The 23,567-nt window shown below is 60.5% G+C and overlaps 2 protein-coding genes across 3 annotated transcripts in view; one reads left to right on the forward strand and one right to left on the reverse strand.

The window, feature by feature from the left end:
* The window catches only part of NHLRC2 (NHL repeat containing 2), a 66,319-nt gene extending 65,096 nt beyond the window's left edge, over positions 1–1,223 (reverse strand). Inside the window, exon 1 of one of the 2 annotated variants that reach the window (XM_075348158.1) lies at positions 1,041–1,223. In XM_075348158.1, coding sequence (XP_075204273.1) covers positions 1,041–1,203 — 163 coding nt within the window. In that variant the 5' untranslated portion in view covers positions 1,204–1,223. The remainder of the gene's footprint in view (positions 1–1,040) is intronic. The other variant, XM_075348159.1, reaches the window with a different exon arrangement.
* A 446-nt stretch (positions 1,224–1,669) lies between these two features.
* Positions 1,670–23,567, forward strand: DCLRE1A (DNA cross-link repair 1A). The gene is made up of 10 exons (XM_075348157.1): positions 1,670–1,726; positions 6,602–7,013; positions 8,281–9,417; positions 11,779–11,912; positions 12,407–12,525; positions 16,772–16,915; positions 17,433–17,578; positions 19,024–19,178; positions 19,843–19,984; positions 22,930–23,567. Exons 2-10 carry the CDS (start codon positions 6,611–6,613, stop codon positions 23,088–23,090), a joined length of 2,541 nt encoding a protein of 846 aa, XP_075204272.1. The 5' UTR covers positions 1,670–1,726; positions 6,602–6,610; the 3' UTR covers positions 23,091–23,567.

A 23,567-nucleotide genomic window follows, 5' to 3' on the forward strand; every position in this document is an offset into this window, starting at 1 on the left:
TGGTGATGGAGGGGTCTGGGTTTGGTGATGGAGGGGTCTGGGTTTGGTGATGGAGGGGTCTGGGTTTGGTGATGGAGGAGTTTGGGTTTGGTGATGGAGGGGGCTGGGTTTGGTGATGGAGGAGTCTGGGTTTGGTGATGGAGGAGTCTGGGTTTGGTGATGGAGGAGTCTGGGTTTGGTGATGGAGGGGGCTGGGTTTGGTGATGGAGGAGTCTGGGTTTGGTGATGGAGAAGTCTGGGTTTGGTGATGGAGGAGTCTGGGTTTGGTGATGGAGGGGTCTGGGTTTGGTGATGGAGGGGTCTGGGCTTGGTGATGGAGGGGGCTGGGTTTGGTGATGGAGGGGGCTGGGTTTGGTGATGGAGGAGGCTGGGTTTGGTGATGGAGGAGGCTGGGTTTGGTGATGGAGGAGGCTGGGTTTGGTGATGGAGGAGGCTGGGTTTGGTGATGGAGGGGGCTGGGCTTGGTGATGGAGGGGGCTGGGTTTGGTGATGGAGGAGGCTGGGTTTGGTGATGGAGGAGGCTGGGTTTGGTGATGGAGGAGGCTGGGTTTGGTGATGGAGGAGGCTGGGTTTGGTGATGGAGGGGGCTGGGTTTGGTGATGGAGGGGTCTGGGCTTGGTGATGGAGGGGGCTGGGTTTGGTGATGGAGGGGGCTGGGTTTGGTGATGGAGGGGGCTGGGTTTGGTGATGGAGGGGTCTGGGCTTGGTGATGGAGGGGTCTGGGCTTGGTGATGGAGGGGGCTGGGTTTGGTGATGGAGGGGGCTGGGTTTGGTGATGGAGGGGGCTGGGTTTGGTGATGGAGGGGTCTGGGTTTGGTGATGGAGGGGTCTGGGTTTGGTGATGGAGGGGGCTGGGTTTGGTGATGGAGGGGGCTGGGTTTGGTGATGGAGGGGGCTGGGTTTGGTGATGGAGGGCATTGCCCCTGTGGGTGGGCGATTAATTACCCCACAATCAACTCGGTCCTGGCCTTACAGAGCAAAGCAGACAACATGGAAGAAGCGTCAGAGAACAGCCCCCACAGCTGCTGACAGCCGAGTACCTGGGGAGAAGTCTGGCGCCCGGAGCGCTGCTGCGCGGCCATTCACCTCCTCCAGATACTGCAGCACCAGCCGCTCTCGCCTCTCCTCAGACTCCGCCTCCTGCAGGGCGCCCTCCAGCGGGCTCTGCCGCCCCAGCAAATCGTGCAGACTGCAGGTCGCCATCTTGCTCCACCTCTAATGACTGACAGTAGGTTGTGTTACCAGGCAACAGCAGCTGCGTCCGTGACGTCATGCTCTCATCCGCCTATTCGCGCCACTACTTTCAGTGTAAGCCGTTATAATTCGTAAATAGAGTAACATAAAATCCTGATTAATACTTTACAGTAAATACAGGAGTTATAATCTACAGTTTTGCAGTTAAAAAAGATTTTATTATCATTGTCGTGGCGAATGTGTAGAAAAGCTGAATAGATTTACTTCTGATGCTTAGTTTTCTATTTTGTTTGTATAGATTCGACACTGTCAGAATATTGTAAAAGTGTCAAAAATGAATCATAAAGTTAAATAATCCATAATGTGTTACATCGAAATAAATTAGTAACAATTTACATCAAATTCAAAAGGATAAAGAATAAATTATCGTTCCTGTCATGTGAGGAAATGAGAAGAAAGTGCAGCTGCGGATGTGCAGGCAGAGCCCAGGAGAAGGCGCGGAAAGAGCGCGGAGGGGACGGAGCCGCGGAGGGTAATGGGGGAGTCATTGGGCGGCCGCGGTCACGGTCACAGTGGAATCCGGGGAGGAGGGGGACAGGATCCGGGGAAGAGAAGGAGGAGGGGGACAGGATCCGGGGAAGAGAAGGAGGAGGGGGACAGGATCCGGGGAAGAGAAGGAGGAGGGGGACAGGATCCGGGGAAGAGAAGGAGGAGGGGGACAGGATCGGGGGGGGAGGAGGAGGAGGAGGGGGTCAGGATCCAGGGAGGTCCCAGGATCCGGTGGGTGGGAGGGAGAGGAGGAGGGGGACAGGATTCGGGGAGGAGACGGGGGACAGGATCCGGGGAGGTCCCAGGATTCCGGGGGGGGGGACAGGATCCGGGGAGGTCCCAGGATTCCGGGGGGGGGGACAGGATCCGGGGAGGTCCCAGGATTCCGGGGGGGGGGACAGGATCCGGGGAGGTCCCAGGATCCGGGGAGGTCCCAGGATCCGGGGAGGGAAGGAGGGGGACAGGATCCGGGGAGGTCCCAGAATCCGGGGGGGACTGGATCCGGGGAGGTCCCAGAATCCGGGGGGGACTGGATCCGGGGAGGTCCAAGGATCGGGGGGGGAGGGGGACAGAATCCGGGGAGGTCCCAGGATCAGGGGGGGGGGGGGGACAGAATCCGGGGAGGTCCCAGGATCGGGGGGGAGGGGGACAGAATCCGGGGAGGTCCCAGGACTGGGGGAGGTGGGGGAGAGGAGGAGGAGGGGGATAGGATTCGGGGAGGAGGAGTGGGACAGAATCCGGGGAGGTCCCAGGATCGGGGGGGGAGGGGGACAGAATCCGGGGAGGTCCCAGGACTGGGGGAGGTGGGGGAGAGGAGGAGGAGGGGGATAGGATTCGGGGAGGAGGAGTGGGACAGGATCCGGGGAGGTCCCAGGATCGGGGGGGGGGACAGAATCCGGGGAGGTCCCAGGATCGGGGGGGGAGGGGGACAGAATCCGGGGAGGTCCCAGGACTGGGGGAGGTGGGGGACAGGACCTGGGGAGGTCCCAGGATCCGGGGGGTGGGGGAGAGGAGGAGGAGGGGGATAGGATTCGGGGAGGAGGAGGGGGACAGGATCCGGGGAGGTCCCAGGATCCGGGGGGGGGGGGATGGGGGAGGAGGGGACAGGACCCGGGGAGAAGGGGGATTATTCCTCCATTTGTACCATTCTCGACCATTTGTACCATTCTCGAATATTAATAATTTTGTGACAATTTATGTGACTGTAACAAATCAGTGAGGCCGGGATGAGATATAGGAGGAAGTGACAGCGGCGGGAGCCCAGTGTGATCCCAAAATTGTCCCACATCACCCTCCGATCAATCGCGCCAATCCAGCCAGAGTGTCTTGCTGTTCGGTTCGCCCTCCGTCTACATCCCCCATGCTGTTGCTCTCCGCTTGCATCGTCTCCCCACCATTCCGCTCGTCCTCCGCCAGTGTTGTTCCCCCCCCATTCCACCCACCCTCCACCCGCGTTGTCTTTCCCTTCCGCTTGCCCTCTTCCCATGTTGCTGCCTGCATTGGCCCCTTCATTCTGCTTGTCCCTCCGCCAACATTGTCCACCCCCATTATGTTCTCCCTCCACCAGCATTGTCCCCCCATTACGTTCTCCCTCCACCGCGTTGGCCTCTTCATTCTGCTTGCCCTCCGCCAGCGTCGTCCCCCCATTCCGCTTTCCCTCTGCCAACGTTACTGTCTGCGTTATTCCCTCCATACCACTCGCTCGCCCTGCCCGCGCTGTCCCCCCCCTTTCCGCTCGCCCTGCCCCCCCCTTTCCGCTCGCCCTGCCCGCGCTGTTTCCCCCTTTCCGTTCGCCCTGCCCGCGCTGTTTCCCCCTTACCGCTCGCCCTGCCCGCGCTGTCCCCCCCCCTTTCCGCTCGCCCTGCCCCCCCCTTTCCGCTCGCCCTGCCCGCGCTGTTTCCCCCTTTCCGCTCGCCCTGCCTGCGCTGTTTCCCCCTTTCCGCTTACTCTGCCCGCGCTGTCCCCCCTTTTCGTTCGCTCTGCCCGCGCTGTCCCCCCTTTCCACTCGCTCTGCCCGCGCTGTCCCCCCTTTTCTGCTTGCTCTGCCCGCGCTGTCCCCCCTTTCTGCTTGCTCTGCCCGTGCTGTCCCCTCCATTCCGCTCGCTCTGCCCGCGCTGTCCCCTCCTTTCCGCTCGCTCTGCCCGCGCTGTCCCCCCTTTCCGCTCGCTCTGCCCGCGCTGTCCCCTCCATTCCGCTCGCTCTGCCCGCGCTGTCCCCTCCATTCCGCTCGCTCTGCCTGCACTGTCCCCTCCATTCCGCTCGCTCTGCCTGCACTGTCCCCTCCATTCCGCTCGCTCTGTCCGCGCTGTCCCCTCCATTCCGCTCGCTCTGTCCGCGCTGTCCCCTCCATTCCGCTCGCTCTGTCCGCGCTGTTCCTCCATTCCGCTCGCTCTGTCCGCGCTGTCCCCTCCATTCCGCTCGCTCTGTCCGCGCTGTCCCCTCCATTCCGCTCGCTCTGTCCGCGCTGTCCCCTCCATTCCGCTCGCTCTGTCCGCGCTGTTCCTCCATTCCGCTCGCTCTGTCCGCGCTGTCCCCTCCATTCCGCTCGCTCTGTCCGCGCTGTCCCCTCCATTCCGCTCGCTCTGGCCGCGCTGTCCCCCATTTCCGCTCACCCTGCCCGCGCTGTCCCCCCCCTTTCCGCTCGTCCTGCGCCCGTTACTCCTTCCATTCCTATCGGCCTCCAGTCTGAGATTTCATTTTGTGATTTTAGAGAATTAATAAAAGTAAACTTATACAATCAATTTCTTATCTTCTCTGAGACATTTCTTATTTTAATGCAAAGACCAGATAAATAAATAAATCCCTTTTAGCTACAGGACATTTATCTGCTGCTCCCACATTTGGGGTCCTCGGGCCGCGGTCCGGATTGGAGCAGGTTCTGCTCTCCAGTCATTTCAGGAGCCTTTTAAGCCCCTGTTCACACGTATCTCCGTTACCCCATACAGATGAGACCAGGATTAGTTACAATGTATCCAGTGTGAGTCTCTGGGGTAACACCAGACGGATACATTGTATCAGACGCTCAGGACAGGAGGGAGGTCGGTGCGGACGCGGCCATTGTCTGCACTGGATACAATTGTTCTTTAGCCTCAGATACATTTTCCCTCACCTGATTACTTTATGAGATGCACTTTTCAGTGTGGACTGGATGCAGTGTAACAAAACCTCAGCTGTGAGAAGTGTTCGGTTATCACAAGTCTTAGCCCCACAGAACCTTTGAATGGTTTATGCCAATTTGTGACTGATTTTTAGAAAAAATAATGCAACATATGATGCTTGTGAATGGTCACTCCCCAGGGAGATTATTGGGGGAAGGGGGGTCAAACTCTGTAACTTAGAACGAGGACTTAAAATCTGCACTGAACGAAAAAGTCAAATATTATTTATCTAAAATCTAAACTCCTTGCTGTGACTTGTGGCGGAGAAGCGAGGCTTCAGGCCGGTGTGCCACTTGCGAGTGCCTCTCGTGTATCTCTCGCGAGTCTCGCGGTGCATGACCCGGCACGGGTCACACTGTGCTCACGGGAGCGGGTTGGTTGCATTCATCTCTATGCAGCTGAGACGCTCCTGTGAGCAGCGTGTGAGTCCGTGCCGGGTGATGCACCGCGAGACTCGCGAGAGATACACGAGAGGCAATCACAGGTGGCACACCGGCTTTAAATAAAAATCGTAAAAAAATCGTCTGACCAAAAACTATTTACAGCTGGGCTTTCGTTACATTGTGCTCTAGCCACTGCTGTGTGAGTAAAGAACCCGGACCTCAGACTGATACGTGTAAGGCCTGTTTCACACGTCAGTGATTCTGGGACGTATGTGACAGTTTTTATACGTATCAGAATCATGGACATACACGGACCCATTACAATCAATGGATCTGCTCACACATCAGGGATTTTTCACTGACTGTCTCTCTGTGTGGTGTACACGCGTGTCTGGTTGCTCCGCACGGAGACTTGCCCGTTTATTTCTGGCATCACTGATGTCCCACGGACCACACAACACTATGGTGTGATCCGTGAGACACGCACCAGAAAAACACGGACATTGAAAATAAAAAGCATTCTCACCTTCTCCAGCGCTGCTGTCTCTGGCCCCTGCTGCTTCAGAGCCGGCTCATTACTGGCTGCATATTCATGTATGCAGCCACAGCCGACCCGGAAGTAGCTGCAGCGGCCGGATAATAGCAGAGCCGAAGAGTTCAGCACCACGGACAGCAGGAGCAGGGACAGGTGAGTATACCTCCACGTGCAATCATGGATGACGGATAACACATGAACATCCCATGTGTGCAGCGAATCACGGAGGGACATATGCGTTTTTAACACATCAGTGAAAAACATCAGTGTGAATCCGGCCTAAGCCTGCGCTCACATCTCCTGTAATCATCTGTTACAATAGACCCTGCAGAAATCGCTGGTAACATCAGGTCTGTTAGATCCATTTTTTTACCATGGGAGTCTATGGAGGACGGATCCGCTACCTGATCGCTATTTATCTAACATTTAAAACAGATTCTATTAAAAAAAAACAGATCCGTTACAAACGAGAGAAAACTGTTGGATAAATAGTGATCAGGTAACGGATCCGTCCTCCACAGACTCCAGCGTTAAACAGATCCGGCAGAGATCAGTTATTTAACAGCGGCCAATAACATTGTGTTTACAGAATCTGCTGGATCCGGTGTAATGGCTGATTCATGACGTGTGAGCCTGCCCCGCACTGAAGCATTGCCGCGAGCGGTCCGTGCAGGAGGGACATGTGTACTACAGTGCTTAGCCTGACACATTGTAACAAACCCTCTGCTCGGTGGGTTGCAGCTGTTTTCTCTCCTCATTTTTTATCCTTCTCGTTTTCTCAGGGTGAAGCAATGTCGGACAATGAAGACGAGATTTGGGATTATAAATCCTGCCAGAAACACAAAGCATCAAATCAAGTAACAGACAAAGCTGGATGTCAGGAAAAAGCAAGAAAGCCGGGGGGTAAAAGCTGGGGTAACAGGACGAGGGGGACCCCAAAGAAGACGAGGACCACCCAGACCCCCCCCTCTCCGCAGTCAGCCCCGGAGTGGACCGTGCAGGTGACTCAGGAGCTACCATCCACACCAAGAAGAAAAAATGCTGAAACCGTGAAGACCCCAACACCCAAGACCCCTCCAAACAGGCACAGCGGCCATTGCCCCAGCTGCCAGATGCCGTTCTCCATACTCCTGGTACAGACGCCGCGATGGCACGTCAGCGAATGCCTGGACGCAGCCCCCACCGCACAGACAGGTACAGGAGACGCCTTCTACCTCTCTAATTAAGGGCAGGTCACCCAGAGGGGAACGTGCCAAAACCACCGCGTTACTGCAGTGTAAGGACAGTCACTAAAAACACTGTCAGTCTCTGTGCACCGACCCGAGGCTGATAAGCTGCAAACTGCATATAACATAGAGGTCATCAGTGCGTGGTCTGGGGTGGTGCGACCTCTCCATAGGACCCCAGTAATTAACAGAGCAGGGGGTCTCGTACGTGTTAATGAGACAGACACTGTATGGGGTACTATAATGGGGGTCATTATTGTATTCCGAGACTGACCCTTTCTCTTCTCTGTGAAACGTCTGGTCTCAAAGAGCTTTCACGTCCGGTGTTCTGTCCTCCGGACAGTGAGCACCAGGGCGGCCGGGAGCCACGTTACCTGCGGGCAGCGAGCACCAGGGCGGCCGGGAGCCACGTTACCTGCGGGCAGTGAGCACCAGGGCGACCGGGAGTCACATTACCTGCGGGCAGCGAGCACCAGGGCGGCCGGGAGCCACGTTACCTGCGGGCAGCGAGCACCAGGGCGGCCGGGAGCCACGTTACCTGCGGGCAGCGAGCACCAGGGCGGCCGGGAGCCACATTACCTGCGGGCAGCGAGCACCAGGGCGGCCGGGAGCCACATTACCTGCGGGCAGCGAGCACCAGGGCGGCCGGGAGCCACGTTACCTGCGGGCAGCGAGCACCAGGGCGGCCGGGAGCCACGTTACCTGCGGGCAGCGAGCACCAGGGCAGCCGGGAGCCACGTTACCTGCGGGCAGCGAGCACCAGGGCGGCCGGGAGCCACGTTACCTGCGGATAGTGAGCACCAGGGCGGCCGGGAGCCACGTTACCTGCGGGCAGCGAGCACCAGGGCGGCCGGGAGCCACGTTACCTGTGGGCAGCGAGCACCAGGGCGGCCGGGAGCCACATTACCTGCGGGCAGCGAGCACCAGGGCGGCCGGGAGCCACGTTACCTGCGGGCAGCGAGCACCAGGGCGGCCGGGAGCCACATTACCTGCGGGCAGCGAGCACCAGGGCAGCCGGGAGCCACATTACCTGCGGGGAGGTGCTGGGGGGGCCGGGAGCCACATTACCTGCGGGGAGGTGCTGGGGGGGGCCGGGAGCCACATTACCTGCGGGGAGGTGCTGGGGGGGGCCGGGAGCCAGATTACCTGCTGGGGGGGCCGGGAGCCACATTACCTGCGGGGACGTGCTGGGGGGGCATCGAGGCTTCGTCTCACTGTTCTCTGGTTTCTTGCAGAATGTCCGGATGGTTTTTGCTGCTCGTCCTCGCTTCCTTCTCACTACAAGCGATATTCGCATTTCTTGCTGGCGCAGAGCCGGGCCGTGGATCCGCTTTCCTTCTCGCCTCCCTCTACCCCAGATCTGGTGTTACTTGAGGCCGATAAATCAATGGCTTCCAACGGTTTCATTCCATCGATCACTAAGGAGATGACAAAACTGAACTCGCCCAAGTCCCCGTCTCGCTCCAGCTCCCAGGACTCGGTGAGGAGGACGTCGCTGGATTTCTGGCTGTCCTCTCCATCCTCTCAGGAAACCTCCATCACCGCCGGCCGGTGTCAGCCCCCACAAGACGCGGATGTGTGTGACAGCGCTATCTCCTACTCCCCACTGGTCAGCGATCAGGAGCTGTTCAGTGATGACGAGGGGGACGTGACACCCCTAGGACGGGCGCCCCCCTGTCCCAGGAGATCGGCTCCACGCAACACTGCGGCAGTAGAAATCCCCCCACAGCGCTCCACCAGCTGTCAGCCCCCAGGCCAGGCCCATGATACCAGGGGCAGCTCGTCTGTCAGGACTGGGTCTGGTGCGGATCATTGGTCTGTGTCCGGCACACCGGTGTCAGCCGTCAGTGACCGACCCCCGGAGCAGCTGAATCCAGCGGGTGCGGCCGACAGCAGCTCTGATTATTGGCCTCTGGTGCCTCCTATTAAGACAGAGGCGGCCTCTACACTGACCCCTCGGCCTCCAGCACCGGCCTCACAGCGCGAGGTAAAGGCCGAGCTGACGACATCACAAGTACAGGACAGGTTCTCCCAGGGGTCTCGCGCCATGACGTCTGCGCCCTCCAAAGCCAAGAAGCAGATGGACATCGGGGTGTTCTTTGGTTTGAGACCTAAAGTGGAGAAAGCGGCGGCCGAGGTGAAGATGCCGCTAAAGACGCAGAACGCCGTCACATCGCAAAGCCAGAAGCCGCCGAGGAAGAGGAAGGCGACGAGTTCTCTCAGCGACGCTGGCGGAGTCGTGCAAAACGCTAGTGAGATTCCGGCAGCGACAGAAACCCAGAAGAGGGGGGGAAAGAGGTTCAGGCAGAACCCCAGCACGGAGCAAGGGGGGAGGGGAAGGAAGCAGTGTCCGTTCTACAAGAAAATCCCAGGTGAGTGTCCACAATGCACAATGTGTCCTGTCTGCGGGTGTTAATCGTAGAATAATGGCGCAGGGGGTTCTCCTCTTCACCACTTAGTTGTAAATATGGCAAACTGCTACAAGCAAGGTACAAAAAAACCTGCAGCTTATTCACCGCAGCGTGTGAACGAGGCCGACCGGCAGTGAATAGCTGGGGCAGGGATTCATTGCAAGCAATCTGTTTTATTCTCCTGAGATGTAGGTTTATAGGAATGTGCTGCCAGCCCGGGGGGAAGGGGGCCACCATGACCCATCCCGGGGGGAAGGGGGCCACCATGACCCATCCCGGGGGGAAGGGGGCCACCATGACCCATCCCGGGGGGAAAGGGGCCACCATGACCCATCCCGGGGGGAAGGGGGCCACCATGACCCATCCCGGGGGGGAAGGGGGCCACCATGACCCATCCCGGGGGGGAAGGGGGCCACCATGACCCATCCCGGGGGGAAGGGGGCCACCATGACCCATCCCGGGGGGAAGGGGGCCACCATGACCCATCCCGGGGGGAAGGGGGCCACCATGACCCATCCCGGGGGGAAGGGGGCCACCATGACCCATCCCGGGGGGAAGGGGGCCACCATGACCCATCCCGGGGGCAAGGGGGCCACCATGACCCATCCCGGGGGCAAGGGGGCCACCATGACCCATCCCGGGGGGGAAGGGGGCCACCATGACCCATCCCGGGGGGGAAGGGGGCCACCATGACCCATCCCGGGGGGGAAGGGGGCCACCATGACCCATCCCGGGGGGGAAGGGGGCCACCATGACCCATCCCGGGGGGGAAGGGGGCCACCATGACCCATCCCGGGGGGGAAGGGGGCCACCATGACCCATCCCGGGGGGGAAGGGGGCCACCATGAACCATCCCGGGGGGGAAGGGGGCCACCATGAACCATCCCGGGGGGGAAGGGGGCCACCATGAACCATCCCGGGGGGGAAGGGGGCCACCATGACCCATCCCGGGGGGGAAGGGGGCCACCATGACCCATCCCGGGGGGGAAGGGGGCCACCATGACCCATCCCGGGGGGGAAGGGGGCCACCATGAACCATCCCGGGGGGGAAGGGGGCCACCATGACCCATCCCGGGGGGGAAGGGGGCCACCATGACCCATCCCGGGGGGGAAGGGGGCCACCATGACCCATCCCGGGGGGGAAGGGGGCCACCATGACCCATCCCGGGGGGGAAGGGGGCCACCATGACCCATCCCGGGGGGGGAAGGGGGCCACCATGACCCATCCCGGGGGGGGAAGGGGGCCACCATGACCCATCCCGGGGGGGGAAGGGGGCCACCATGACCCATCCCGGGGGGGGAAGGGGGCCACCATGACCCATCCCGGGGGGGGAAGGGGGCCACCATGACCCATCCCGGGGGGGGAAGGGGGCCACCATGACCCATCCCGGGGGGGAAGGGGGCCACCATGACCCATCCCGGGGGGGGAAGGGGGCCACCATGACCCATCCCGGGGGGGGAAGGGGGCCACCATGACCCATCCCGGGGGGGGAAGGGGGCCACCATGACCCATCCCGGGGGGGGAAGGGGGCCACCATGACCCATCCCGGGGGGGGGAAGGGGGCCACCATGACCCATCCCGGGGGGGAAGGGGGCCACCATGACCCATCCCGGGGGGGAAGGGGGCCACCATGAACCATCCCGGGGGGGAAGGGGGCCACCATGAACCATCCCGGGGGGGAAGGGGGCCACCATGAACCATCCCGGGGGGGAAGGGGGCCACCATGAACCATCCCGGGGGGAAGGGGGCCACCATGACCCATCCCATGGGGGGGGGGCACGATGACTCATCCCATGAGGGGGGGGGGCACCATGACGCCCGCCCGACTGTAATCACACAGTGCAATATTCCTGCCTCGTGATGTCCCCGGGGCTCACAATTTAGAGGTCAGCCATGCATCACTCGCTTCTGCCTATGGAGGCAAAAACGAGGGTGTATTCAGGTGCGGTGCTTGTCTGGCACCGCTCGCTCCCACCCCTGGAGGTATGATGATTGCACATTCAGATGTGGTGCTCATCTGACGCTGCTCGCTTCTGCCCCTGGAGGTGGGATGAGAGTAGGATCAGGTGTTCTTATCTGACTCTGCTTACTTCTGCCCCTGGAGGTGGGACGAGGGCACAGTCGGGTGTGGTGCTCGTCTTACTCCATTCGTTTCTTACTAAAGTGATGGCAGCAGATTTGGTGGCCGCTTTGTTGGGGTCCTGTGCCTCCCTGATGATGATGATGATGATGATGATGATGATGCTGTGTGTTCGGGTGATGTCTGATCCCTCGCTGTTCTCCTCTTGCCTCTGATCTTTCCTGTGATCGTCTCTTTTTAGGCACCGGCTTTGCTGTGGACGCGTTCCAGTACGGGGCGATAGACGACTGCTCTGCGTATTTCCTCACCCACTTTCACTCTGACCACTATGGCGGCCTCACAAAGAAGTTCCGCTTCCCCATTTACTGCAGTCAGGTACGGCGCCGGCCCCTGCTCCTGTATTTGCTCCCATCTGTGTTTATGCAGCGGATGTAGAAGGTGCCGCCTCGGATTCTGTGACTCCCGGTCACTTCCTTGGTAATTCCGGCGGCTTCTTCACCTGCTCGGATGTCTGTAGTGAGCACCGTTCCTGCGGCCGGCAGATAAATGCCAGATATTCCCATAGGAGCAAAGCCGCAGCTTCCAGATCTCTGCTTGCAGTCAGTTCCAGTATCCGGAGGCTGAAGACCCATCCTGACGAGTAGTAACACGGCTGCAATGTATCGGAGCAGATCATGCTGTGATGTTATTAAACTCTGACCTAATCGCTGCGTTATGTTAGCATTGGCTGCGCATGGTGCACAGCAAACTCTATCCAGATGCTGCGCTGCTAATGGTGCTGGTGGTATGTGCGGCCCCGTCCTCTGCTGCGCTGCTGTATACATGTGCTGGATATTGTCACCTGTCGTCATTGCTCTCCTCTCTTCCAGATCACGGGGAACCTGGTGCAGACGAAGCTGCGAGTAGAGAAGGAATTCATCCACCGCCTGCCCATGTACACCGAGTGCCTGGTGCACGGCATCACCGTGGTGCTGCTGGACGCCAACCAGTACGTATCCTCCATGAATGGTGACGCTGGGCGATCCCTGCTGTAAACCCTCGTGGAACGTCCCTGCCTCCTGCTGACCCCTTGGACGTCAGCCGTGCCCCGTGCCGCCCTGCGCTGTCGGTCACGACTTCTCCACCACTCGGTGCGCTGTCAGTCACGACTTCTCCACCACTCGGTCACACAATGGTTTTCACTTTGGCACCAGGTCACATATAACTGTGGAGACTTTTCTGAATGTGTAGAAATGCTGGCGGGCCGGGAGGCTGAGCGATGTGCGGCGCGGTCTGCCTCAGTGACGATGGCCGGCGCCGGTGTAATGTGCGCAGCCTTCACACGTCCGCTCCGCACGAGCCCAGATCTATGAGAGCCCAGAATCGGGCTCCTTATGCCATAAAAATAGTTGTTTGTGGTTTTTATTCTGAGGAATAACACGTAATGGATAAGATGCAGCGATGCATAAATCTGTCTCCATTTATCAGAGAAAAGATGCAAAATATTTCAATTACAAAACAAGAAAAAACATCAGCAAGTAATAACGTTCTCCTAGACATTGTCCGCGCTCCTCACATGCATCGTCTACACTAGAGATCTGGGCATAAGAACGCTGTAGATTTATCCATCTGCACTGATACACTGTAACAAACAGGACAGGAGAGCGGCTCCTCTGCTGTGACCAGCGCCCCGGCTCCTTCTCTGCTGTGACCAGCGCCCCAGCTCCTTCTCTGCTGTGACCAGCGCCCCAGCTCCTTCTCTGCTGTGACCAACGCCCCAGCTCCTTCTCTGCTGTGACCAGCGCCCCAGCTCCTTCTCTGCTGTGACCAGCGCCCCAGCTCCTTCTCTGCTGTGACCAGCGCCCCAGCTCCTTCTCTGCTGTGACCAGCGCCCCAGCTCCTTCTCTGCTGTGACCAGCGCCCCAGCTCCTTCTCTGCTGTGACCAGCGCCCCAGCTCCTTCTCTGCTGTGACCAGCGCCCCAGCTCCTTCTCTGCTGTGACCAGCGCCCCGGCTCCTTCTCTGCTGTGACCAGCGCCCCGGCTCCTTCTCTGCTGTGACCAGCGCCCCGGCTCCTTCTCTGCTGTGACCAGCGCCCCGGCTCCTTCTCTGCTGTGACCAGCGCCCCGGCTCCTTCTCTGCTGTGACCAGCGCCCCGGCTCCTTCTCTGCTGTGACCAGCGCCCCGGCTCCTTCTCTGCTGTGACCAGCGCCCCGGCTCCTTCTCTGCTGTGACCAGCGCCCCGGTTCCTTCTCTGCTGTGACCAGCGCCCCGGCTCCTTCTCTGCTGTGACCAGCGCCCCGGCTCCTTCTCTGCTGTGACCAGCGCCCCGGCTCCTTCTCTGCTGTGACCAGCGCCCCGGCTCCTTCTCTGCTGTGACCAGCGCCCCGGCTCCTTCTCTGCTGTGACCAGCGCCCCGGCTCCTTCTCTGCTGTGACCAGCGCCCCGGCTCCTTCTCTGCTGTGACCAGCGCCCCGGCTCCTTCTCTGCTGTGACCAGCGCCCCGGCTCCTTCTCTGCTGTGACCAGCGCCCCGGCTCCTTCTCTGCTGTGACCAGCGCCCCGGCTCCTTCTCTGCTGTGACCAGCGCCCCGGCTCCTTCTCTGCTGTGACCAGCGCCCCGGCTCCTTCTCTGCTGTGACCAGCGCCCCGGCTCCTTCTCTGCTGTGACCAGCGCCCCGGCTCCTTCTCTGCTGTGACCAGCGCCCCGGCTCCTTCTCTGCTGTGACCAGCGCCCCGGCTCCTTCTCTGCTGTGACCAGCGCTCCGGCTCCTTCTCTGCTGTGACCAGCGCCCCGGCTCCTTCTCTGCTGTGACCAGCGCCCCAGCTCCTTCTCTGCTGTGACCAGCGCCCCAGCTCCTTCTCTGCTGTGACCAGCGCCCCAGCTCCTTCTCTGCTGTGACCAGCGCCCCAGCTCCTTCTCTGCTGTGACCAGCGCCCCAGCTCCTTCTCTGCTGTGACCAGCGCCCCAGCTCCTTCTCTGCTGTGACCAGCGCCCCAGCTCCTTCTCTGCTGTGACCAGCGCCCCAGCTCCTTCTCTGCTGTGACCAGCGCCCCAGCTCCTTCTCTGCTGTGACCAGCGCCCCAGCTCCTTCTCTGCTGTGACCAGCGCCCCAGCTCCTTCTCTGCTGTGACCAGCGCCCCAGCTTCTTCTCTGCTGTGACCAGCGCCCCAGCTCCTTCTCTGCTGTGACCAGCGCCCCAGCTCCTTCTCTGCTGTGACCAGCGCCCCGGCTCCTTCTCTGCTGTGACCAGCGCCCCGGCTCCTTCTCTGCTGTGACCAGCGCCCCGGCTCCTTCTCTGCTGTGACCAGCGCCCCGGCTCCTTCTCTGCTGTGACCAGCGCCCCGGCTCCTTCTCTGCTGTGACCAGCGCCCCGGCTCCTTCTCTGCTGTGACCAGCGCCCCGGCTCCTTCTCTGCTGTGACCAGCGCTCCGGCTCCTTCTCTGCTGTGACCAGCGCCCCGGCTCCTTCTCTGCTGTGACCAGCGCCCCAGCTCCTTCTCTGCTGTGACCAGCGCCCCAGCTCCTTCTCTGCTGTGACCAGCGCCCCAGCTCCTTCTCTGCTGTGACCAGCGCCCCAGCTCCTTCTCTGCTGTGACCAGCGCCCCAGCTCCTTCTCTGCTGTGACCAGCGCCCCAGCTCCTTCTCTGCTGTGACCAGCGCCCCAGCTCCTTCTCTGCTGTGACCAGCGCCCCAGCTCCTTCTCTGCTGTGACCAGCGCCCCAGCTCCTTCTCTGCTGTGACCAGCGCCCCAGCTCCTTCTCTGCTGTGACCAGCGCCCCAGCTCCTTCTCTGCTGTGACCAGCGCCCCAGCTCCTTCTCTGCTGTGACCAGCGCCCCAGCTTCTTCTCTGCTGTGACCAGCGCCCCAGCTCCTTCTCTGCTGTGACCAGCGCCCCGACTCCCGTCCTCGGCCACCATCAGATCCAGTCTCTTGGCTTTCCTTAGTAATGAATGGGCGAGGGAACCTGGGGCAATGTCTGATTCGTGAGGATAATCCACCACCTGCGATGCTAAGGAGCAAACCCTCCGCTGTGAGAAGTGTGCCCAATATCTCCTGGGCTCTGATCTCGCTGTGCCTGCCTCTCCTGGAGAGCGACCTGTGCAAATATAAGGGGAGAAGTGTGGAAAGTCCCTGTTAGGCCATGTGTGCACTCGTACATGCTGCAATTTCTGCAGTGATTTGGCAGCTCATGTGCGCCTCATATCACTGCAGAAACGCTGTGTAATGGATGCAGGGTTTGCAGCATAGACGCTGATTTCCTGCGCTCGGGATGCAGCCCCCACCATACACAGCGGGAGCAGCATCCTGAGCGCACGGAAGAAGTGACATGCTGCATTTTTAAACGCACGGATTTTGTCACATATTGACACTCAAATTGCTGCGTTCAAAAAAGCATCATGTGCAGAATTCTGCACAATCTACATAGCTTGTGCGGGGGACGCAGGACGCATACATTTACACCGCAGTGCAATACGCAGGACGCATACATTTACACCACAGTGCAATACGCAGGACGCATACATTTACACCGCAGTGCAATACGCAGGACGCATGCATTTACACCGCAGTGCAATACGCAGGACGCATGCATTTACACCACAGTGCAATACGCAGGACGCATACATTTACACCGCAGTGCAATACGCAGGACGCATACATTTACACCACAGTGCAATACGCAGGACGCATACATTTACACCGCAGTGCAATACGCAGGACGCATGCATTTACACCGCAGTGCAATACGCAGGACGCATGCATTTACACCACAGTGCAATACGCAGGACGCATACATTTACACCGCAGTGCAATACGCAGGACGCATGCATTTACACCACAGTGCAATACGCAGGACGCATGCATTTACACCGCAGTGCAATACGCAGGACGCATGCATTTACACCGCAGTGCAATACGCAGGACGCATGCATTTACACCGCAGTGCAATACGCAGGACGCATGCATTTACACCGCAGTGCAATACGCAGGACGCATGCATTTACACCGCAGTGCAATACGCAGGACGCATACATTTACACCGCAGTGCAATACGCAGGACGCATGCATTTACACCGCAGTGCAATACGCAGGACGCATACATTTACACCGCAGTGCAATACGCAGGACGCATACATTTACACTGCAGTGCAATACGCAGCATAAATGCATGGAATTATGCTACATGCGCACACAGCCTTAATGTCACTGATCTGCTCCATTGTAAATGACTCTGTTCCCTTCTGTCACGTCTTAGCTGCCCGGGGGCCGTTCTGCTGCTTTTCATCCTTCCTAATGGGACCACAATATTACACACAGGAGACTTCCGCGCAGAACCCTCGATGGAGAGATATCCAGCGCTGCTGGGGAGGAAGATCCACACCCTGTACCTGGACACCACGTAAGACCACAGTGTCTGTATGAAGGAGGACAAAATGAGCCAGAGCTGCGCTCACTATTCTGCTGGTGCAGTCACTGTGTACATACATTACTGATCCTGAGTTACCTCCTGTATTATACTCCAGAGCTGCACTCACTATTCTGCTGGTGCAGTCACTGTGTACATACATTACTGATCCTGAGTTACCTCCTGTATTATACTCCAGAGCTGCACTCACTATTCTGTTGGTGCAGTCACTGTGTACATACATTACTGATCCTGAGTTATCTCCTGTATTATACTCCAGAGCTGCACTCACTATTCTGCTGCTGCAGTCACTATGTACATACATTACATTACTGATCCTGAGTTACCTCCTGTATTATACTCCAGAGCTGCACTCACTATTCTGCTGGTGCAGTCACTGTGCACATACATTACATTACTGATCCTGAGTTACCTCCTGTATTATACTCCAGAGCTGCACTCACTATTCTGCTGGAGTCACTGTGTACACTGCTTGTCCTGTATTTTGCAGGTACTGTAGTCCGGAGTACACCTTCCCTCCGCAGCAGGAGACGGTGCAGTTTGCAGTGAACGCTGCCTTTGAGATGGTGACGTTGCACCCCCGGACTCTGGTCGTCTGCGGATCGTATTCTATTGGAAAGGAGAAGGTTTTCTTGGGTGAATATTATTCGGATCGTGCTTTGCTTATGATTTGGGGTCTCTGTTCTTCGAGCTGTAGCTGCAGTGTATATTTTGGGGTCTGCTCCTCGGACCCTTCTTTCTGGGTGCAGAGTCCGGCCGTCAGGAGGTCTCTGCACAGTGTTTTTTGCTCTTCGACCTAAAACCAGCCTCATTATTATACAGATTCCTGCAGGTGGTGAGTGGCTGACTCCAGAGAACAATAGTCCTTTTGCTTTGTTATAATTTGCACCATTTTCAGGTTTCAGCCTCGTCCTGTTTTTGGGAAGTTACAAAAGTGGAGGAAAAAGTGTCACATTATGTCACGCGCAGCTGTGGTGTAAAGTCATCCCTGCGTTCCCCAATATTTCAGGGGTGTCTTGTCCCTTTTATTGGATGGAACCAAGTTAATAAGTTAACCACCAATGATAGGACGGGGGATAATGCGATAGGTGTTGGAATGTGACTGATGGGACCCCAGTGGTTCCCAATGGATGGAGCGGAGGTGGAGCGTGCGCATTCTCTGTGACTGCGGGAGATGACCTGGGCGCAGGCCTCCCCGCCGCTCATCAGCCGGGAGCAGGCCTCCTCCCCGCCGCTCATCAGCCGGGCGCAGGCCTCCTCCCCGCCGCTCATCAGCCGGGCGCAGGCCTCCTCCTCGCCGCTCATCAGCCGGGCGCAGGCCTCCTCCCCGTCGCTCATCAGCCGGGCGCAGGCCTCCTCCCCGCCGCTTATCAGCCGGGCGCAGGCTTTCCTCCCCGCCGCTCATCAGCCGGGCGCAGGCCTCCTCCCCGTCGCTCATCAGCCGGGCGCAGGCCTCCTCCCCGCCGCTTATCAGCCGGGCGCAGGCTTTCCTCCCCGCCGCTCATCAGCCGGGCGCAGGCCTCCTCCCCGTCGCTCATCAGCCGGGCGCAGGCCTCCTCCCCGCCGCTTATCAGCCGGGCGCAGGCTTTCCTCCCCGCCGCTCATCAGCCGGGCGCAGGCCTCCCTCCCCGCCGCTTATCAGCCGGGCGCAGGCCTCCCTCCCCGCCGCTTATCAGCCGGGCGCATGCCTCCCTCCCCGCCGCTTATCAGCCGGGCGCAGGCCTCCCTCCCCGCCGCTCATCAGCCGGGCGCAGGCCTCCCTCCCCGCCGCTCATCAGCCGGGCGCAGGCCTCCCTCCCCGCCGCTTATCAGCCGGGCGCAGGCCTCCTCCCCGCCGCTTATCAGCCGGGCGCAGGCCTCCTCCCCGCCGCTTATCAGCCGGGCGCAGGCCTCCTCCCCGCCGCTCATCAGCCGGGCGCAGGCCTCCCTCCCCGCCGCTCATCAGCCGGGCGCAGGCCTCCTCCCCGCCGCTCATCAGCCGGGCGCAGGCCTCCCCACCGCTGCATGTAACCTCTTCTATTTGCGGTCATTACACGTCTATTATCTGTCCTTTGATTTTCGGTGCTTTCTCATCTCTGCAGCGATCGCTGATGTCTTGGGCTGTAAGGTTTGCATGTCCCAAGACAAATATAAGATGATGCAGTGTCTGGAGTGTGCGGAGGTCCAGGCCCGGGTGAGCACAGACTGGCACAGCTCCGCGCTGCACGTGCTGCCCATGATGCAGGTGAACTTCAAGGTAAGGCTCTGCTGCTGTGGAGAGGACGCGTGTGTTCAGGGCTTAGTACAGAGCCTGCGCTGCTCACCAGAAGGGAAGCGCTGCCTGCACTGTCGGACAATGCTGCCCCGCATCACTGGGGGGGTCGGGACGCTGCGGCCCCTGCGGAGGCGTTACTGCGGCTGCCTTTGTCATTCGATGTATGGGGGGTTTAATTCAGATGAACATAACGCAATATTAATTGGACAAAAAAAATAGCTCCTTGTGTTCAGACGTGCCGTGTTCACCACCGCTGTTACATGACATTGTGGGGCCACGTGACCGCTGCTGTCCATCAGTGGCTGCACATAACAGTGTCACCTGAGCCCCGGCAGATCTGGCGCGGACACTGCTGGAGGTGGGCATGTTCCTTACCCAGAGGACTACAGCGTTAATGGAGGGGACGACCACCGCTTTATCCAAATAGAACCAAACAAGGCGTCTCCCTGACAATATCACACAGCAAGGGACCACGTATGGGACCAGTATGGAGGATATACGTATAGGAAAACTAGAACTGCGCAAATCCACTGCCGGACTGCTAGAGGGGGTCAGAGGGGCACGTTACACCCCGGTAACCAAAGTGCTGCATTTGTGCCTCGCTCTGGGCATCGCCAATCCTCTCCAGTCTCGTCTCTTCTTGCAGGGTCTCTCGGCCCACCTCAACAAGTTCTCCGGGAAATACGACCGTGTCCTGGCGTTTAAGCCGACGGGATGGACGTATTCTGGCAGCTGCGGTTCAGTGGCCGATATCAGACCGGAGATCCGGGGAAAGGTGACCATGTACGGTACGTGTGCTGCCATATCGATCCCGGTACCCCCCCTTCACCTCCCCCCCCGCCAGTGATGCCTTGTCTGACATGCCGGCCTCACGACGTGTATAAGGAATAATAAAGCCTCCATGCAGGGGCCGGCGCTGCTCTTTATACAGCGATTCACAGAAGCTTCAGCCATGATGGGTGCCGTATACTGTGGGGGCAAACACTCCGGGATTGAGGTGGGTGAACTGCACAAAAAAAAACTTGCACTTTTTTTTTTCCCCACTTAGTTTTCACCCCACACAAATTCTTAAAAGTAAATCCATAAATGATCTGTTCCCTATAAACTCCAGCCCGCCCCCAGGAGAGGGGGGGGGGGTGTCTTCTCCTGCCCGGCCCCCAGGAGAGGGGGGGGGGGTGTCTTCTCCTGCCCGGCCCCCAGGAGAGGGGGAGGGGGTGTCTTATCCTGCCCGGCACCCAGGAGAGGGGGAGGGGGTGTCTTATCCTGCCCGGCACCCAGGAGAGGGGGGGTGTGTCTTCTCCTGCCCGGCCCCCAGGAGAGGGGGGGGGGGGTGTCTTCTCCTGCCCGGCCCCCAGGAGAGGGGGGGGGGGTGTCTTATCCTGCCCGGCACCCAGGAGAGGGGGAGGGGGTGTCTTATCCTGCCCGGCACCCAGGAGAGGGGGGGTGTGTCTTCTCCTGCCCGGCCCCCAGGAGAGGGGGGGGTGTCTTCTCCTGCCCGGCCCCCAGGAGAGGGGGAGGGGGTGTCTTATCCTGCCCGGCACCCAGGAGAGGGGGAGGATGTGTCTTATCCTGCCCGGCACCCAGGAGAGGGGGGGTGTGTCTTATCCTGCCCGGCACCCAGGAGAGGGGGAGGGGGTGTCTTCTCCTGCCCGGCCCCCAGGAGAGGGGGGGTGTGTCTTCTCCTGCCCGGCCTCCAGGAGAGGGGGGGGGGTGTCTTCTCCTGCCCGGCCCCCAGGAGAGGGGGAGGGGGTGTCTTCTACTGCCCGGCCCCCAGGAGAGGGGGGGGTGTGTCTTCTCCTGCCCGGCCCCCAGGAGAGGGGGAGGGGGTGTCTTCTCCTGCCCGGCCCCCAGGAGAGGGGGAGGGGGTGTCTTCTCCTGCCCGGCCCCCAGGAGAGGGGGGGGGGGTGTCTTCTCCTGCCCGGCCCCCAGGAGAGGGGGGTGTGTCTTCTCCTGCCCGGCCTCCAGGAGAGGGGGAGGGGGTGTCTTCTCCTGCCCGGCCCCCAGGAGAGGGGGGGAGGGGGTGTCTTCTCCTGCCCGGCCCCCAGGAGAGGGGGAGGGGGTGTCTTCTCCTGCCCGGCCCCCAGGAGAGGGGGGGGGGGGTCTTCTCCTGCCCGGCCCCCAGGAGAGGGGGGGGGGTGTCTTCTCCTGCCCGGCCCCCAGGAGAGGGGGGGAGGGGGTGTCTTCTCCTGCTCGGCCTCCAGGAGAGGGGGTGTCTTCTCCTGCTCGGCCCCCAGGAGAGGGGGAGGGGGTGTCTTCTCCTGCCCGGCCCCCAGGAGAGGGCGGGGGGTGCCTTCTCCTGCCCGGCCCCCAGGAGAGGGGGGGGGGTGTCTTCTCCTGCCCGGCTCCCAGGAGAGGGGGGGAGGGGGTGTCTTCTCCTGCTCGGCCTCCAGGAGAGGGGGGGAGGGGGTGTCTTCTCCTGCTCGGCCCCCAGGAGGGGGTGTCTTCTCCTGCTCGGCCCCCAGGAGAGGGGGAGGGGGGTGTCTTCTCCTGCCCGTCCTCCAGGAGAGGGGGGAGGGGGTGTCTTCTCCTGCCCGGCCCCCAGGAGAGGGGGGAGGGGGTGTCTTCTCCTGCCCGGCCCCCAGGAGAGGGGGAGGGGGTGTCTTCTCCTGCCCGGCCCCCAGGAGAGGGGGAGGGGGTGTCTTCTTCTCCTCGGCCCCCAGGAGAGGGGGGGGGGTGTCTTCTTCTGCCCGGCCCCCAGGACAGGAAGGGGGGGTGTCTTCTCCTGCCCGGCCCCCAGGAGAGGGGGAGGGGGTGTCTTCTCCTGCCCGGCCCCCAGGAGAGGGGGAGGGGGTGTCTTCTTCTCCTCGGCCCCCAGGAGAGGGGGGGGTGTCTTCTCCTGCCCGGCCCCCAGGAGAGGGGGAGGGGGTGTCTTCTCCTGCCCGGCCCCCAGGAGAGGGGGAGGGGGTGTCTTCTCCTGCCCGGCCCCCAGGAGAGGGGGGGGGGTGTCTTCTCCTGCCCGGCCCCCAGGAGAGGGGGAGGGGGTGTCTTCTCCTGCTCGGCCCCCAGGAGAGGGGGGGAGGGGGTGTCTTCTCCTGCTCGGCCCCCAGGAGAGGGGGGGGAGGGGGTGTCTTCTCCTGCTCGGCCCCCAGGAGAGGGGGGGAGGGGGTGTCTTCTCCTGCTCGGCCCCCAGGAGAGGGGGGGGAGGGGGTGTCTTCTCCTGCTCGGCCCCCGGGAGAGGGGGGGAGGGGGTGTCTTCTCCTGCCCGTCCCCTGGGAGAGGGGGGGGAGGGGGTGTCTTCTCCTGCCCGTCCCCTGGGAGAGGGGGGGAGGGGGTGTCTTCTTCTGCCCGGCCCCCAGGAGAGGGGGGGGGTCTTCTCCTGCTCGGCCCCCAGGGGAGGGGGGTCGCCTCCCGCCCGGCCCCCAGCAGAGGAAGGGGGGTCGCCTCCTGCCCGGCCCCCAGGAGAGGAAGGGGGGTCGCCTCCTGCCCAGCCACCAGAAGAGGGGGGAGGTCGCCTCCTGCCCGGCCCCCAGGAGAGAGGGGAGTCGCCTCCTGCCCGGCCCCCAGGAGAGGGGGGGGGTCGTCTCCTGCCCGGCCCCCAGGAGAGGGGGGGGGGGGGTCGCCTCCTGCCCAGCCCCCTGCCCAGGAAAGGGGGGGTCGCCTCCTGCAGTTTTGTCAACTGGACATCCATCACTAAAAAGTTTGAAGCCCCTGCTATAAAAGGTTAACGGGTTGGTGTGTGCCACCTGATTGGCTGAGAGGGGTCACATGCCTGATCTCCGCTGCCTCCCCGCAGGTATCCCGTACAGCGAGCACAGCAGCTTCTCCGAGATGAAGAGGTTTGTGCAGTTTATAAAGCCGCAGAAAATCATCCCGACTGTGAACGTGGGGAGCTGGAAATCCCGCACCGCCATGGAGAGGTACTTTACTGAATGGCTCTCACAAAGCAAGAAGTGACCGCGGGACCCGGACATCTCACAATGTACCGCACCTACTGCCCCGGCCGCGCAGACTCCGATCACAGACTGCAGGGGTCTCCGGGGGAGCAAATCACTGAGGGATCGAAAACCTCACACACTTCTAATAGACTTCAAGTGTCATCTCCATTCGCCAGCGACGAAACCCCGGGAACCTGAAAACGGGTGTCTACAGTCTGTATGAAGGGGGCCGGAGAGCGGCAGCATCACAGCCCACCTCTCCCTAACCTCATCCTGCCATCTGCCCCCTCCTCAGAGACAACACTACAACTCCCAGCATGCCCTGCTGCTGCACTGGTTGCAAGCCACTCTCTTGCAGCCTGCGGCCGCCGCTGTTTGTCCAGTGTTGTAATATGAAGTTCTTTTTAATGTAATGAAATTATCTAACGGGAAACGTGCAAATATGTAACAAGCGTCATGTGGGGTTTTACCAAAAAATAAAATTCTGAAGATTTTT

The sequence above is a fragment of the Anomaloglossus baeobatrachus genome, chromosome 5 (genome assembly GCF_048569485.1).
Source record: "Anomaloglossus baeobatrachus isolate aAnoBae1 chromosome 5, aAnoBae1.hap1, whole genome shotgun sequence".
NCBI classification, from domain to species: Eukaryota; Metazoa; Chordata; class Amphibia; order Anura; family Aromobatidae; genus Anomaloglossus; species Anomaloglossus baeobatrachus.

Bases quoted from the DNA above. Each gene is read 5' to 3' on its own strand.
- DCLRE1A (XM_075348157.1), top strand. From the start codon at position 6,611: ATGTCGGACAATGAAGACGAGATTTGGGATTATAAATCCTGCCAGAAA. The intron at 12,526-16,771 runs GTACGTATCCTC...GTCACGTCTTAG, and splicing joins GTGCTGCTGGACGCCAACCA to CTGCCCGGGGGCCGTTCTGC. The intron at 16,916-17,432 runs GTAAGACCACAG...TGTATTTTGCAG, and splicing joins ACCCTGTACCTGGACACCAC to GTACTGTAGTCCGGAGTACA.